General features: G+C 34.2%; 1 protein-coding gene across 4 annotated transcripts in view; it reads left to right on the top strand.

The window, feature by feature from the left end:
- Nucleotides 1–17,885, top strand: part of LOC129802423 (uncharacterized) — a 172,343-nt gene that overhangs the window by 120,143 nt on the left and 34,315 nt on the right. For all 4 annotated transcript variants that reach the window (XM_055848212.1, XM_055848211.1, XM_055848209.1 and 1 more), the window contains 2 exons: nt 6,936–9,825; nt 13,854–13,945. In XM_055848212.1, coding sequence (XP_055704187.1) covers nt 7,010–9,825; nt 13,854–13,945 — 2,908 coding nt within the window. In that variant the 5' untranslated portion in view covers nt 6,936–7,009. The remainder of the gene's footprint in view (nt 1–6,935; nt 9,826–13,853; nt 13,946–17,885) is intronic.

Raw genomic sequence — 17,885 nt, 5'->3', positions numbered from 1 at the left:
TATATCGGAAGTGCTAATTCTTTTTATGGCACTATTTGAGATGGCTTGGCAAATTCCATGAATTCTTCATGAAGAGATCATCAATGGAACGAGAACACAGTTTCAAAAAAATTATTTATTTAAATAATATGGATGGAAGAGGTGAATGATTCCTGTGTGGCTGGCTGTACAAAAAAAAATCGCTTTCCATTTTCATACAAATTTTTAACTGAGTTAATAGATAATTTTGTCAATCGGGAAAAAAAATCGCTAGTTTATTTTAATAAATGTCTTTCACTCTCTATTATATTGGCAAATTGTTGGAATTTGTGCAAATAACAATTACTGGGTTTTATCAACAATACAAAATGATACATTGTTTCTTGCGGGGATATATTTTGCATATGTACATATAGTTTGCGAATGCCAGAGAAATGAAGAAATGCCACAAAATTGAGTGAAACTGTATCAAATTGCTTGAAAAGATATGCCTGTCTCTCGGAAAGACTGCAATTTAAATAGTCAATTAGAAATGGCTGATAAATCACCGTTATTTATTGAAATTTTCTAAATTCGATAGAAATTTCTACATGAATATTCGCAAAGGCAAAAAAAAATGATCGTTTTTTCGTCCACAACACGATATGCGATGAGAGAGAATGAAATGAAAGAGCAAATATTTAAATGATAAACTCTGTGTATTTAATTAATTAAAATTCTGCACACATTATTTCCAACGCTAAGTGCGAGAACGCAAAAAGAGGCACAATTTTATTGAACAATAAAAGCAATAAACAAAAAATCTTTCTTTTTTTTCTGTCCATTTTACTTTGGCGAAGACGACACATTAATAAACTCTTCACGTATCGGGTTCAATTTGTATGAAATGGCCATTGTTGTGAAGAAGTGAATTTGAAAACTTTGGGATTTTCTGAAGGTTTTCCACTTCTATTCATCGTTCATTAACATGAACCATCTCTTAAATGGTTAAATACGTGTTGTGCCAGCTATATATTGCAAAGAAATTTCAACACCCTCTCTTACACTATGCAACAAATTCACAACTTTTTTTGTTAACGGAGATCTCACATGGTACGTTTTATAGAGTCAAGTCCCCTGATTAAGAATCTGGTCTTGGTTTTGCTCCTATACGTAACAATTTTTTTTTTATTAATACTTTTATATTTTTTCTGCTTTGCCTTACATTATCCGTTATATCTCAGGTTCTAGTGAACGGAACTTGAAAAGTGTGGGTGCGTTGGAAAGCTCATTAGTCGAGCTTCAATTTTGATAATTACATAAAACCTTGTAAAACCACTCCTTCGGGGTGTAAAATTGAAGTTTCTCTAAAAATTACCAAAAAAATGGTCCTAAAGTGAGGTTTTGAAAATTTGTATAAAATAAACTAAACAAAATATTAAAAATTCATTGACACCAGCCAATAGGCACCACTTAGAACTACAATTTTGCTCATCTAAGACATCGCGCTCCGATCACTCTAAATGCCTCATTTGTTGGTTTTTGTCATTTTCCAAAAATATGAAGTACCTATTTTAGAGCAAATTTCCTAAAGATTTCTGAGAATATATCTTTTAAAACTTATGTGAAACATACATAAATGTGGAGATTCTTCTTTAAATCGATCGGGGGCCATCAACATGAATCAACATAATTTTCATTAACATCACTAATCAACATTCAACCGCGAGAAGAAACCCCTAAATTCATTTTAGAATGCTTTTTTATGATAGGTAGAAAACGCATCAGCGATCATTTCGCAAATATATTTCAATGACTTTAGATCGTACTTTCATTTAAAATTAGCCTCTACTAGAAATAGTATTGGATGTAAATAAATAGAAACAAAAATTGAATTACTTAAAGGAAAATTGGGAGCTTTTTAACAATTGGGAATGTAAATAAAAATCATGTTGATGATTTTCCGATCGATTTAAAGAAGAACCTCAACATCTATGTATGTTTCATATAAGTTTTAAAAGATATATTCTCAGAAATCTTTAGGAAATTTGCTCTAAAATAGGTACTTCATATTTTTGGAAAATGACAAAATCCAACAAATGAGGCATTTAGAGTGATCGGAGCGCGATGTCTCAGATGAACAAAATTATAGTTCTAAGTGTGGCCTATCACCTGGTATCATTGGATTTTTAATATTTTGTTTAGTTTATTTTATACAAATTTTTAAAACCTCACTTTAGGACCATTTTTTTGGTAATTTTTAGAGAAACTTCAATTTTACACCCCGAAGGAGTGGTTTTACAAGGTTTTATGTAATTATCAAAATTGAAGCTCGACTAATGAGCTTTCCAACGCACCCACACTTTTCAAGTTCCGTTCACTAGAACCTGAGATATAACGGATAATGTAAGGCAAAGCAGAAAAAATATAAAAGTATTAATAAAAAAAAATTGTTACGTATAGGAGCAAAACCAAGACCAGATTCTTAATCAGGGGACTTGACTCTATCAAACGTACCATGTGAGATCTCCGTTAACAAAACCGTGTTGCATAGTGTTATCAATTTTTTTTTCGTTAGCGTAGGAAACTAAAGTTTGTTCATTTAATGAATTCAGCACTACATGAAATTAATTTGAAAGATGCATTTAATTGAATTAAGCATAACTTTCACCTTTCATTAGTTTATCCACGAGATTTGTTCATCACTTACATATGTGAAAAAAAAATGAGAGAGCAACAATGCTGAAGATTGGGCGAAGTAAAAAAAAAAGACACGCAGGTGGAATTTATCTGTGAATATATATAGAAAACCATACCTTTTTGATAATGACTCCAAAATGATAGTGAAAAGTATTTTTATTGTCGAAAAGTTTTGTAATCAGAGACCACAGTCTATTTTGATTGGATTTCCATATTATTGCATTTGAGGTCTTTAAATAAGAGGGAAAGCTTCACCTAACTCAATCATCTCTAAATTATGACGTTATTTTTTGTGGTCTATCTTGGAAATCTACTCCAATGGCTTCTTTATAGCCCTACTAATGGTTAATATGTGTCTTCGCCATTTGGCGTTTTATCGTTTTTCACGAATAAATAGTGTTATCAGTGATGAAACACTGAAAGACTGCGAGAGGTAAATGAAGATTCAATATAAATTCCATATTTTATTGCTATTGTGAATTGCCCAAGCACTATTTTGTTGACAATGAATGAGACATTTATGAATATTGATGCAATTGTACTCTTTTCAACCAGAGAATGATATTGGATTTTATTATATCAAGTGATCTGAGTATGAGGTATACCTTATGTCTATAACATTTATGAACTTTGAAAAATGCGGAAGCGAATTGGCTCCAAGGGTTTTCTGTCCTAACTCTCAATTTTACAATCAATATAGTCGCGAGTAATATAAGAAAAGCTACCAGATCAGACGTAAAAGGAGTGGCAAAGCTAAATGACATTGCGAACTGCTAAAACTTTTGAAAGTCGATTGTTTATCATAAAAATCAGATGTGTGATATTTTTGATTTCTCGTTATATTATTCTATAGGTTTTTTTTTAGTTTTCTTTATATATGAAAGTGTAAAGTTTTTTTTTAGTTTTTAGAAACTACTCCCTCAATTCTAAGGTTAATCTTTAAGAGGTTAATCATCAAAATTGACTTTTTAAGGATGCTTCTTATTCTCAATTAAAAGGCTTTATTTTATTCAATTATCTTGCGCCTGCTGATCGACTTCACAACCAGTCTCTCCAGGTAAACGCCAGACAGTCTGGTTCTCTGATCGTATAGGCCATAGAGTTTAATATAATTTAAATTCAATATAAGAAATTTCAGATTGGAAAAATAAACGCAAAAGAATCTCACTTAGTTCAGGAAAGGAAATCGGAGATGGGTCCACACAAGAGTCGAAGATAGAACAGGCTCTAATGGCTCTAATAGAACTTGGGCAAGAGGAACTAAATAGATCACGTTAATGAAATGCAATAAACTATAAAATAACACAATACAGGTTGAAATAAAAATGCCAATCATCTTTAAGATTTTTCTGTAACTCAGAAACTTAGATCTTTAAGCTTTCTTTATCTCGGAATTCAGGGGTACATTCAATAAAAATAAGTTTTTTGAAATTCCTTCAGGTTTTTTTCTGTAAATATACTGGCTTTTGTAATACTCAATTTAGGCAGGTTATAAATCTATTTAAAACCTTATAATATCTACTAAAAAAATTATATAATTTTTAATTTGGAAATTTTCAATGGAAATAAATAACTTTAAATCAAAATAACAGTTTTGTACAGTAAATTATTTAAACCAGTTATAAGACTTAGGTATTGTTTAGCAAAAAACTGAAAAAGTTCGATAAAATATTTTATAATAAATTGTCTTATTTATCTAAAAAAAAATCGGAAATGACTTGCATTAACCATTTCTAAAATAACAATATGTTTTTGAAATTTTTCCTTTGGGACGAAAATTCACTTTTTTAAGAATGAAGAATTATTAAAATATTTCAGTTATTTTAAATGAATCAAATCTTGTCCAGTATCGGTTTTAGAATGTCATTTCGTAGAGGTTTGATCTGATATGGCGTATTTGGGAGACAGGAGTAGCACGATGACTTATTTGCGATAGTAGGGGAAAGTTCTCTCTCTTCGAACGTTCATGCCTTCGAATAATGTGAATTTTCTTTTATTTTTCCTAGAGACATATACACAATTATCACATAATTATCAATAATTGATGATAAGCTAACTAACATTTAATAAAAATGTGTAAATCTCTTCAGAAAAAAAGAAAATTCACATTATTCGAAGGCATGAACGTTCGAAGGGAGCGTACTTTCCCCTATCGACTGTCGATTCTAAAAAAAAGTGAAACGATAGTTAGACTTTTTGCAGCTGATATAGATATTTATCAAGAGTTTCATTCTTTTTTGGGAATGTCACATTAAAAGGTCCAATATTCCGAAAAAGTTCTTATTCACCACCTAATGTGACAGATATAGATTTATCGATACTTATCGATTCCATAGTTTCAAAAAGTTATCAAACATCCCAGGTTTTCGAGGGAATCAAAGAAAAAGAAGAGGAATAAAGGAGGTCATTGAAGACCCATTGTCGATATCTGTAACCCTTTTGGCTTCTACTCTTGCTCGGTTAGAGCTATACCGATAAACGGACTTAATGATTTGTATCATGGCTTGAAATGCTCCCTACTATGCTAAAATTGAATGATTCTATTGCTTTTTTGGTAATTTCCGACGATTAATTCAATTGGTGTGGAAACCGGTGAGCGTCGGCTAAGAAAATGTACAGAAAATTATCAAACGCTTCCCAAAGCTTTCGGCTCGGATTCCAAGCCTTCCTCAGTGGCTGGGACGGGAAAGAGCAGTTTTTATTCATCAATTACAATAATTTAATTTACTTACTCAAATTTTTAGTCTTTTCTTGCTTTGTCAAAGGGTCTTTTGGTTCACAAGGCATGGGATTTGGGGCACTGCACTTAATTTTCTCCTTATTTTACGATTTTTTTTTGCATTATTTCTCTCTTTGTATGTCTTCCTCGAGATTTCTTTGTGAAACTACTGGTTACAAACTTCAATATTCAAGAATCGTTTTCTCTCTAGAAAAGACTAAAAATTTGAATAAGTAAATTAAATTATTATAAATTGATTTGATGAATAAAAAATGCTCTTTCCCGTCCCAGCCACTGAGAAAGGCTTGGGGTCCGAGCCGAAAGCTTTGGGACACTGAGAAAAAAAGAGGGTGCGATTAACTTTTTTTCCTCGTAACTTTAACACTTTTTAGGTGTAAAAATATATTAGCATTTTTTAATGTTAATTTTACACCTTTTTAAGGGGTAAATTAACATGAAAAGGGTTAATTTAACCCCTAATACACCTAAAATGGGTAATATTTACACCGACTTCGGATCAATAATGCAGGGTAAAATTAACATTTTCGAAATGTTATTTTAACTTTTTCGGATTTCTCTCAGTGGAAGAATTTGAAAATTTTCTTTGCTTCTTCTTACCCGACGCTCACCGGATTCTATTGCTCTTCATTCCAAATAATTTAATAAAAAATAAATCGTAATAATAGAATGATTTGGTGGTTATGATAAAGGCAAAAGTTCAACTGTTATGTCTAGCTATGATTATGTTTTATACGTTTTATGTCAGTGTGTTTCTATCTTAATTCAAAATTGAGAAATTATATTAATATAGCTCTCTCTCTCAATGTACCTTTAGAGTTTGGATAATAAAAGCTGACCTAAAAATGTTGAATTCGCTAGCCTAAAGCTCTTCAATTTTAATTCACACATTAACTGTTGGATTGATTTATGATCATGAAGTGTGGAAAATGAAAAATTGATTTGAAATATTAAGTAAGGAATTTGCCATCAATAATATTTATAGGGTAACATTTCCAACATTTCCCTTTTCCCTATGAATCTGTTTGTCTGTTAAAACAAACGGCAAGGTAGTATTTTGCAAAGTTGTTAACTCTTTCGTTTCTTTTGTGACTCTAGTACCCAAAGAAGCATATGAATATTCTATGAAAAACAATGTTTTATTAATTATTTAGAACTGATATAAATCCGATTCTTTTGGATGATTACAAACTATAAGGATGTCCAAATGTAAGATATTTTTTGTAGGACCTCAATTAATTCCTGAGCTTAGATATTTTTGATTAAAAAAATGTGAAACTGGCTTGCAGCATATGCTGCGGTCCGGAAAGAGTTAAATGTTGTCTTTAATAAGCATTATAATTGGTTCTTTAAGCACTTTTTGCATTGAAATTTTCCATGAAACAAGATCATACAATGTGCTCAAAAAAATATTCAAGCAGAAATTTCTCAAAACATTTTGAATGTATGTGAATGGATATAGTTATTGATAAGCATACAAAAGTGGATTAGAAGCAATGAAAGTCTTTCAATATTCACTTTCTCTTGTTGAATTTTTCAGGTCGTCGTCGTCGTTGGTTGAAAACGTAAATTTGTCAATTGCAATCACGGCAATTGGACACTGTCAGCATCAAAATGATGGGTACATCAACGAAGGAAACACCATGGGCAAATGCTCCATCGAACGGTGGTAGAAGGTGGATAAACAGTGAACCTATATTGCCATTTTTGCAGCGTATCAATCTATTTGGGCATTTTCACATAGCCACACGGAAGAGTTCCATCTATCCAGTGGATGCAGTTGAGAAGAGAAATAAGAGTTTAGGATCTCTGACGAGGGGTAGTGAGAGTCGGAGTGTACAGAGTCTCAAACAATTCTGGAATAGTCAAATACTTTCGCGTGGTTCACGCAGTGAAGAGGAAATTTGCCATACGGCTGCTGGGGATTTGGTGGGATTGAAAAGTGCAACATTTCGTCCGAGGGACAATTTCAATAAGTACAAGACAGCCTCAACGGTGCAGCAGCAACAGAAGCGTCAGACAATTGATACGGCATATCTGGCCAGACCGTCAATTGCTTTTGTGAAGTCTGGTACTGAGGGCAGTGACCAGAGAAAATTTCCACAGGGCAGTAGTACTTTGGGTGCTGGTGCAAAAATTCACTGGGCACGACGGGAGGATATTTTTGAGGCGAGACGGGGAAAGATGAATACACCAAAGGCCTCCAATACCACTACAATCATGATTGGTGGTGGTGAAGTGGGTGCAGGCGGGGTATGTGAAAGTGATAAGGAGAATAATTTAGCAAGTGTGGGTGCTGAGAGGGAAGCCAGTGGTGCGAGTGATAAGAAAGATAGGGCTGAGTGTCGAAGTAACAATAGTCTCAGTGGATCGAGTGTATCGCTAGCCACGACAGTTGAATCGAGTCCGAGGCGCGGAATTGCATGTCGGAAGGTCAGTTTTAAGACACACAGTGGCCAGAGTCATCATATACGTAAGATGGCCATGGGGGGCAGCAAAGTGGCTGCCCTTACGCATAGGTTTAATCAATTGATACAGCAGGATACGGGAATATTGGAGGAAGTGAAGAAGAAAGGTGTTGTGGTGCATAGGGTGGCGGGACATGTGTACAAAATCCGGGAGGAAGGTGGAGAGAAAGTGAACTCCCGCAGGGGGAGTTTGAGACTGTCTGAGAGTGCAAATGAGGAAAAGAGTCCGCGAAAAGTGCCTTCGACCCGAAGGAAACCAAGTGTAAATCGCAAAGGTAGTAGTTCTGGTAGTCGTCTAAGTAGTCGCATTGAAACAACACCAAGTGGTAGTGTTAGAGCAACGATAAAGCTCTTTGAGCCACCATCGCGAAGTGATGCTGTGCAATTGAGGGATGAGGGCGTTAGGCCAAGTGCAAAACCCAAAGTTCCGGATAAAAGTGAACAGGTGCTGCTGAGAACGAGGGAGATTCAGAGGAAACGCCTGAAATTGTCATCGGGTGATAAGGTGAGTGATGTGATTGATGTACAAGTGCCAAAGGATGCAATTTGTGGTGCAGTAGTGAGAAAAATTGATGCACTCGATGAAATTGAAGAGGTGATTGAGGAGAAATCCACTATGAATCATGTGGATGAGACAAATTTGACAGTGGAAGATGGTAAAAGTGAAAATGTCCATGATGATGTACCTGAAAAGGTGGTTGGTGCTGTTTTGGGTGATGATTATGCTGTGGCACCATCACCTGAGAAATTTCCTCATCAGCAAACACCTGTGACCAAAAGTGACTTGGCCACCATGGCAACATTACCCAAGAGTAGCAGAAATAAGGAGAAATCTGTTTATGGGCGAATTTATGAGAAAATCAAGTTCAAGTCATCTTTTCTCTATGCCAAGAAAACACGGGAACAACAACCACTTTCCACGAGTCAGGGAAATTTGATGGTCAATGGTGACATGGAGAAGAATCCTGATCAGAAGATTGTTGAGGCACTGTGTCGGGTGAATGAGAAAATTGAGCATCTGTCGAAAAGTACAACAGATCTGCCGACATTGACCCTTCCTTCCTCGGATTCTTCGACTGACTTGCCGGAAATTAAGCCAAATGATTCCTTCCTATTTCGTACGACATCCAAGAATAGCTTTGGGGATTTAATGATGGATCCATTGACTGAGGAGGAATCTGTCGAAGCGATAAATCATCATTTGATCAATCGAACCCAATCCATGGATGAATCAATCTTCCCTCAGCCTCCAGGTACGCCAAATCAATCCACTCCCATTGCAGAGGTTCACTTCCAAAGTCTCCTTTGGAAACCTTTGGAAGAGAACACAGATAAAACAGAGGATGACTACGAAATTATAAATCCCCCAGTGGATATTGAAATTGATCAGCCCAAGGAAGCCCTCTATCAGACACTCGCAGAAGTCCGTTCAGGATGCGAGAGTGTCAATAGCTACGAATCCTTCGATAATTACGAAGCCATCGATGAATTGCGCAAAGAAGTGTCAGCCATGGATTCAGGCTATGAGGTTTGTTCTCCACCAGAACCACCACCTCCACGAAAGCCAGAGGATCATCAGAAAAAATCCCAAGAACCCCCAGTTCCCATGAGAAATACCTTTGTTGGTACAACAGAAAATATTTACGATACAATTAAAAATGGGGGAGATAGTACACCATCAACCCTCAATGGCTATGAGAGATTAGCGGGCAGTGTCAATTGCTACGAGAGTATAAATTCAAACAATAGACACGATTTCTTAAGGCTCAATCATCTGCATATGCTAAGGCATTCGGATTCGGTGTCAACACTGTCGTCAGATCACAAGACCAACAGTTTGTATGGCACTTCCCTCAATGGACACCCACTGAGGCAGCCTCCCAGTGAGGGCAGCAGTGAGAATAGCGATGAATGGATTGATATCTCTGACAGTGAGGAGGTCACTAAGCACAACTTCATCGTGTAAGTACCGCTAAATTGATCACAATTCATTCTTTCAGCACCAAAGTTAATTTAAATTCAAAGAAAAATTCACCACAAATACAAAAACAAACCCATATCTGTGCAAAAGAATTGCCATTGAATTCTCTCACAGGAGAGAATATTGGATCTCACAAACAAAGGTTTACCATTTTGGGAATGATCATTTCGCAGATCAAAAAGATATATTGAAGAAAATATATTTTTCAATGGGGTCACAGCGCATTACTTTTCAAAAAAAGAGAAAAATCACTGTAATAATGCAATCTACCATCGGAAATAACGTTTAGAATTCATCAATCTGTCTATTCTGAAGTTCAATACAGAAAGAAATTACACTTGAAGTTGGATTGATAGCTAATATTTAATATTATTACGTAGATTGAGGTGCTTTTTCATCGCAATAGAGTCAATGATAAGCGATTCTTTGAATATGTTATCTACCCATACAATGATTATTATTATGAATTATTACACTAAATCTTTATTACATTATGAAGATAAAGTACAGCAAGAACAATGGATAGAAATGTTGATTAATAAATTTGTTATCTCCGTTCAATTTTTAAATCAGTAATCATGTTACTTATTAATTTCTTTAACGGAATTTTAGAAAATTTCTGTATTGAAAAGATCTGTAGAGAATTATGGGAGGTTTCTAAAAGAATATCATATTTATTCAAGGAATACGCACTCTCAGTTAAATTAGCAGTTTGATCAGTAAAAAATTACACATAAAAAAATATTTTATTAATTAGTTCTTGAATGCTTATGAATTCCTTACTGACTTCGTAAGAAATTGTTCGTAAAAATTTGAACCTTTTTACTACATAGAAAAAGTATTTTGTAAAATTGTAAAAGTTTGTAAAATTCCTACTAGTGCCTTACTTAATGCTCGTAAATTGTATAATCAACAAATACGTTCGTAAAAGTTTGTATTTTTTCACAAACATTGTTCGTAACATGATAACTTAAAGACCATTTTTTGTTATTTTTTACAAACATTTGTTAGAAAAAATGTTCATAAACTCACACAAAATGTTCACAAAATATTATTATTTGCTTGTAAAATTTTGTCAAACAAGCAAAAATGTACGAACAAATATTTTTAAAAGAATAAAAAATGTTCGTCAAGTGCTTATGTTACGAACAATGTTTAGGAAAAATTACATACTTTTTTGTGGATTATACAATTTACAAACTTTTCGTAAGTCTCCCCCAGTAGAGATTCATAAACATTTACGAACCGTTCTACGAAATATGTTTTTCTGTGTACATTTTCAGTCTGCAAAACGGTCAGACATGGTTAGTTCCTTTGTAATTTTCCCTTTTCCAGAAATATTTTAAACTGTTTTAAGCATTGAAAAAATTGAATTTCTTTTTTAATTATCTACTTAAAAAAATCCAATGTCTATTGACTATTTTGAACCAAATTACTACCCAATCCGTTAGAACTTTTATTCAAATTGGACAAGAATTATGTCGACTATTGCGATAAAAGTTATTCCATTTCTTTTAACAGTTTTCTATAAAAATGTAATATTATATTAGAAAATCAGGAATCTGATCACAGAATAGGAATCCGATTTAGGAGAAAATTAAAGGCCTCTCCAATTAGAAATAGCCCAATAAAATTGCTAGACTGATGAAAGATCTAGGATCATCAGCAGACGAATTTTCTAACAGTATGACAAAGTCATATGGCAAATTTAAAAATTATTGCATGGTAAATTAAAAAAAATAATCAAAAATCAGATTCATATCAATTATATTAAGAGCTTCATGGAGCTCTTTGCATTATCAATTTGATGCTCAGTGGACTTTATAATGTCTTGCTCCAGAATTCGTCATAAAAATTTGTCATGTGACATTGTCATATCGTTATAGAATTCCCCTACAGGACACAATTCGTGATGATGAAGTGTTAGAATGCATTTTTCTTAGTAGAATCTGGTCGAATAAAAATACTTAATATAATTAAATCACTAATTAAGAAATTAGTGATTGAGACACTTTAAAAGAAAATTATGTTTAGCGGAGTCGATTAGAAAAATAAAAAAATGGATTGTATAGCTTAAGAAAAATGAATTTCTGAGACACTGAATGTGACAATAAAATTGAAATTGAAGTGAATACAAATGGCAAAAAAGCAACAATTTCTATTTCAATTTAATAATGAAGTATCGAAAAATTTTAGATAAAAGATTTGAGATTTTATTAGAAAATTATTTTGTAAAATTTTTCTTGTAAATCGACGGCTCCATTTCACTGCTAAGTCGACTTAGCCTTTTATAACTCCGAGAGATATATGTTGTACCTGAAAGTGAGATCTACAACTGGTGAAAATTTGGTGGTCATACGACGTCCGGGTAACGAAATATTACATTTTTTCTAAAAAAAAATACATAGGCAGCATAGGAAATCTCCAACTTCAAATGACTCTCCTGGAAAATTGTTGTTCTGAGATAGCTTTTAGTATGGAATGGAAGCGTCGAAATTGTCTCTTCAAAATGAAACTATTCATTCTATGTTCATTTGCTTTGTATCAGCTTCTGTTGCTAATGACGCTTCATAGTCCAAAATCTCGAAACGGTCAAAATAGTGAAAGTCAAAACCCTGAATGATTAAAGTCCCGAATTAAAGTCAAAGTTCCGTATGGTCAAAGTCCTGAAAATGAGCGAAGTTATACGGAGGATAATGTGTGAAATAATTTCCTAAAAAATTTCCCTTTGCCTCCACCAAGGGCGAGTGCGAGCGTAAGAGTATAGCTTTCGGAAGCTATACTCTTACATACTCTCTATATAAATAAAGCTTTCGGAATTTTGGCGTTCGCGATTTTAGCTTTTAGAATTTCGACCGGAAACCATTGAAACTGTTTGGACTAGGAAACCGATTAAAGTCGAGGAAATTTTAATGTTTGACTCTGAAAATCCCTCGTAAGAATTGAATAGAACTTATCAGAGGATGATCCCAATAAAGATATAGATTTGTCTCTTTCGTCTCTTAGGATTCATTCTGGATTTTGGGCTTTTCGGGATTTTGGAGTTCGGGATTTTGACCTGGACCCGAAATAAACTTTTTTATTGAGGTCGTTTTGAAAGTTACAAATAGCATATTTTATATAATTTTATTTGTTTTATTTTTATATAATTAAGGATTTATTTCACTTAAGCTCAAAATTCTTTTTATCGAACAAATATTTTTATGATAAAAATATGTTATAACCGTTTAATGAATTCTTTCCTGAAAAAATTAATATTCATTATCGTGTAAAATATCATTTTTTAGCACGTTTAACATACCATCCAAGGCAGTAAATCGCATTTTGGCTGAGAGATTAAACTCAATTTAAAGAAAGCCTAATGCTGTATACTCCAAAAAATATATGTCTCGTTAAAAGTTTTTAGAAGGATCTTTTTCATATAAAATGTGAAAAAAAGTTTTGTGAAATTATTAAAGATCAGCCTTCAAAAAATAAATTTAAAAGAATATAGTTAGCCGCGTGAATTGCAATTCAAATTTACAAAAACAAAATTAAAAAAAAAGTTCCTTAGTTAAATTTGTTGTCCTAAAGTGGATTTAAAACGGTTGATAAAGTATATCAAAACGGGCTCGAAATTAGATAGATACAAATATAAATAAATTTAGAAGGAAAATTAAGTTACCGGTTTATTTCCTTAGCTATTCGAACCTGTTTAAATTTGTGATAAAATGTGATATTATGTAGTTTGCAAATGATCTGCACTTAATGAAAGTTCTCTGAAAGAAAGACCGTGATATGTTGCGCAATATCATAATAAAAAATGATTTTATTTTATCTTTATCTTTTAATAAGTTTGCTATCAAAAATGTACAAGGAAAGACGCTCTTATCTATTATAAAATATGTTTATATTACTGTTTCTTTTGGTGATGTAACACCTTTTTCTTATACGCAAACGATAAAGTAAATTTAATTGATAAGGTTTTATTGTAAATCAAAAATATTGATTTGTGTTATTATTTTCGTAGCATTCGGGAACGTACAAAATGTCACAGGAGTCCCGATTGGAGTCGAAAAGTTCGCGATCATCGAATTCAGCTGCAAGAAGATATCTACGATGGTGAGTACTTGATTAATGTTATTTCCACTACCAAACAGCCAAACATGATTCACATGAACGTCGTCGTTCGACAGATAAAAAGCGACTCTGGAGAGTAAATTGGTATTATCTCATGTTGTGAGATTGGCAAATGAAAGCATGCTGGATGGCAAATTGCACCTTCTTGTCGGGAAGGTGAATCACAAATTCTCCCTTGAGCAGCCAGTTTTCCCTTCATTCTCTTTCTTGGCGAAAAATGACTCACTGCGGCATATGTAATTTAGTAAATTTCCTCCCTGTTTTTTTTTCTTCTACTTATGCATACAATTGCAATCACGAGATCAGTGACCATTTGGGAATGCTGAGAATGTATCTGGAAGCAATCTTTCAATCTTATGCAGCTAGGGGAATAAATCATATGTCTGTCCTTCTTTTGTGTGCAATATTCTTAAGAGAATTTTTATTGTTCTGCCATTAGCACGTTTCTCTATTTGTTCTTCATCACACAATTTGAGCCACATTTCGCATTCGCTCAGGAAATGGGCACAATGTATTCATGATTTTCTTCCCACCCACAGAACCTTATTTTCTGTGATATGTAGTATTTCCTTTTGCGCAAAATCTTGTTGTTCTAATTTAGTGTGATGTTAGTAAGAAGTTCTGCAGCTGTTTTCATCGTCTTTTATTTTATACTGACTGCCATAAGATAATCGCATCCCCGTCTGGCCACGGGAAACTCTTACTAAATGCATTACGCATAGAGAGAGTTCTTATTGAATACCCATCTGAGGAATTTTGAATGACGGATAAAATAAGGCAGGGTTTGTTCTTGATTGAAACTAAACTAGAAAGTTTCTAATCGAATATCTATATGAAACTTGTTGTCAATTAAATCCTATTTTGGCTTATAGGTTCACATTTGACAGAACGGTTTAATCCTTTGGGAACGACAAGGAATTGGTCAAACAAATTTAAAAAAAAACACTACTTCATTTTTATTTAGAATTATGTTATGTTCGAATTATAAAACTGTTCAAGATTATGTTGCAGGCTACGGGTATTTCGTCAATAGTTTACAGACATTTCCCTAAAATATCCAGAAAACTCTTTTCCCACGGAATATTATGCTTTGACTCTGAAATAAAACAGTATTTAGCAGAATCTGGACTAGTTTGTATCATCTTGTCGATTTATCGGAAATATTCTAGCCCAGCTCAATTTTAACACTGTTTTCAGAGTTTGAGGATACATTCCATAAAAACTGAATCGTTAGACGTAAGAGACCTTAGAAAACTATTGCGGAAGAGATAATAGAATATGAAATCTAAAACTTGTTTTTTCTTTCATTTTTTAATTTTTTAATTAAATTTAAATAATAATTAATAATAATAATAATAATAATAATAATAATAATAATAATAATAATAATAAACATAATAATAATATTTATTGTTTCATATCCATAGTACACATAAGATACATCTAGGACTACACATATGCCATATACATATGCCACTTCATTTGTTATAAGTCAGGTCAAAATTATCAGTATTTGTAAGTTTCAAGTGTCTTCTCCATCAACTTAAAAAAAAGCAATTTTAAAGTAGATTGTAGCTCCAAAATTAAGGATTTAATGTTAATCAGTTCTTTAAGCGTTTATTATTATTAATCGTATCGAGATATTGTACTACAAGGTATGGGAAAGTGCCCATGCTTTGCATGGTCCCAAGCTTTACAATGACTAAATTTTTCCTGAGCTTCTGAATAAATACGACTCCGCAATACATTTTAAAAACAGGACACTTTCGTCCAATTTTTAAAATACGGAAGAGATGAGTCATATTTATAGAAAAACATACGAAAAATTTAGTCATTGTAGAGCTTGGGACCGTGTAAAGCATGGGCACTTTCTTCTAATCAGTTTTTACAATGTCAATTCTCGTATTGGAAGAATCTGCGAAGTCCATTGTAGACCGCCCAGGAGCAGCTTCCCGTGGTGTTGATGCTTCTTCTATGCTCCCGGAGTTGTTGGGCAAAGGTGGTGCATTATCTTACGTTGTCTTTACATCTGAAAATTGTCTAAATCAGACACTCAGATCTTTGCACCGGGCTAGATTCAAATATTTCAAAAAAGGGACAGATAATCATCATAAGGGACGAAATGTAGAGACAAATGTGCTCTACAATTATGTTGAAGTAATCATCAAAATCGGTTTAGCGACAGTCGAGATAATTGAGGTTATGTGATATTGAAATTGGTTTTTCGACTGTGGCGCCCCTGGTGTTGGTCCCACGAAGTTCAAATATTCTAGAAAGTTGTAGCATTTGGTGAGATCTTTCGTTTAAGCCCTCACTCATCAAAATCGGTCACATAGAACCGGAGATATGATTTTTTGAATTTTGTGAACTTTGACCCCTTATATCTCCGGTTCTGTTTTAACCACAGCGCGCATACGCACCATTTTGGAAACGTCCTAGACTGGACTACAACATACTAAAATTTCATTAACTTGCACAATGCCGTTTTTGAGAAAAGTGACTTTGAATTTCGATGAATTTTGACGCTATCACAGCGCCACCTGTGGTGACTTTTTGAACTTCCATCTGAAAGTGCTCATCGAGACGAAACCAAAAAGGTAAAATTTAGGTCGCTATGTTAATTAGAACCGGAGATAGAGGCCGGTCAATGTTCGAACTTTGACCCCTTATAGCTCGGGTCAGGGGTTATGTATCGACTTAAGGTTTTTTTGTTTGATAGGTATAATCAACGGCTACAACATACTAAAATTTCAGCCCGATTGCATAAGGAATTTTTGAGTTATTTAACTTTTAAGATTTAAAAATTTTCTTTTTAAAAAAAGCGCCCCTAGCGGTGGTTTTATGAACTTGCGATGTTAGAAGGAAAAGTGGCATTTCACGAGAGCTTTCCAAAAAGCCCTCATTTTTTAAATTCTGACAATTAGAACCGGAGTTATGGCCATTTTAAGAAAATTTTTTTGGACCCTTATAGCTCGGGTCAGGGGGGTCGGGGGACCTTAAGTTTGGTATTGATGGAAAGCTCTAAGGCCCAGCTATAACATACTAAAATTTGAGCCCGCTCGATGCCATAGGGGCGGAGCTATTGAGAAAACAAAAAAAGGGGGGTCTTCAAAATGGCGGAAGGAGGGGTGGGGGGTGGGGGGTCAATGCACCATGTTGCAATTTTCATACGATATTTAACCTTTGCCGAAAACCGCAAGTCGATATCTTTTTTAGTTTAGGAGCTATTAAGCTCCAAAGAGCGGCCGGACGGCCGGCCGGCCGCTCTTTGGAGCTTAATAGCTCCTAAACTAAAAAAGATATCGACTTGCGGTTTTCGGCAAAGGTTAAATATCGTATGAAAATTGCAACATGGTGCATTGACCCCCCACCCCCCACCCCTCCTTCCGCCATTTTGAAGACCCCCCTTTTTTTTGTTTTCTCAATAGCTCCGCCCCTATGGCATCGAGCGGGCTCAAATTTTAGAATGTTATAGCTGGGCCTTAGAGCTTTCCATCAATACCAAACTTAAGGTCCCCCGACCCCCCTGACCCGAGCTATAAGGGTCCAAAAAATTTTTCTTAAAATGGCCATAACTCCGGTTCTAATTGTCAGAATTTAAAAAATGAGGGCTTTTTGGAAAGCTCTCGTGAAATGCCACTTCCCCTTCTAACATCGCAAGTTCATAAAACCACCGCTAGGGGCGCTATTATTAAAAAGAAAATTTTTAAATCTTAAAAGTTAAATAATTCAAAAATTCCTTATGCAATCGGGCTGAAATTTTAGTATGTTGTAGCCGTTGATTATACCTATCAAACAAAAAAAACCTTAAGTCGATCCATAACCCCTGACCCGAGCTATAAGGGGTCAAAGTTCGAACATTGACCGGCCTCTATCTCCGGTTCTAATTAACATAGCGACCTAAATTTTACCTTTTTGGTTT

The sequence above is a fragment of the Phlebotomus papatasi genome, chromosome 2 (genome assembly GCF_024763615.1).
Source record: "Phlebotomus papatasi isolate M1 chromosome 2, Ppap_2.1, whole genome shotgun sequence".
Classification (NCBI taxonomy): domain Eukaryota; kingdom Metazoa; phylum Arthropoda; class Insecta; order Diptera; family Psychodidae; genus Phlebotomus; species Phlebotomus papatasi.
Note: the sequence above shows the minus strand (reverse complement) of the source record. Positions and strands in the feature narration are given on the sequence as shown.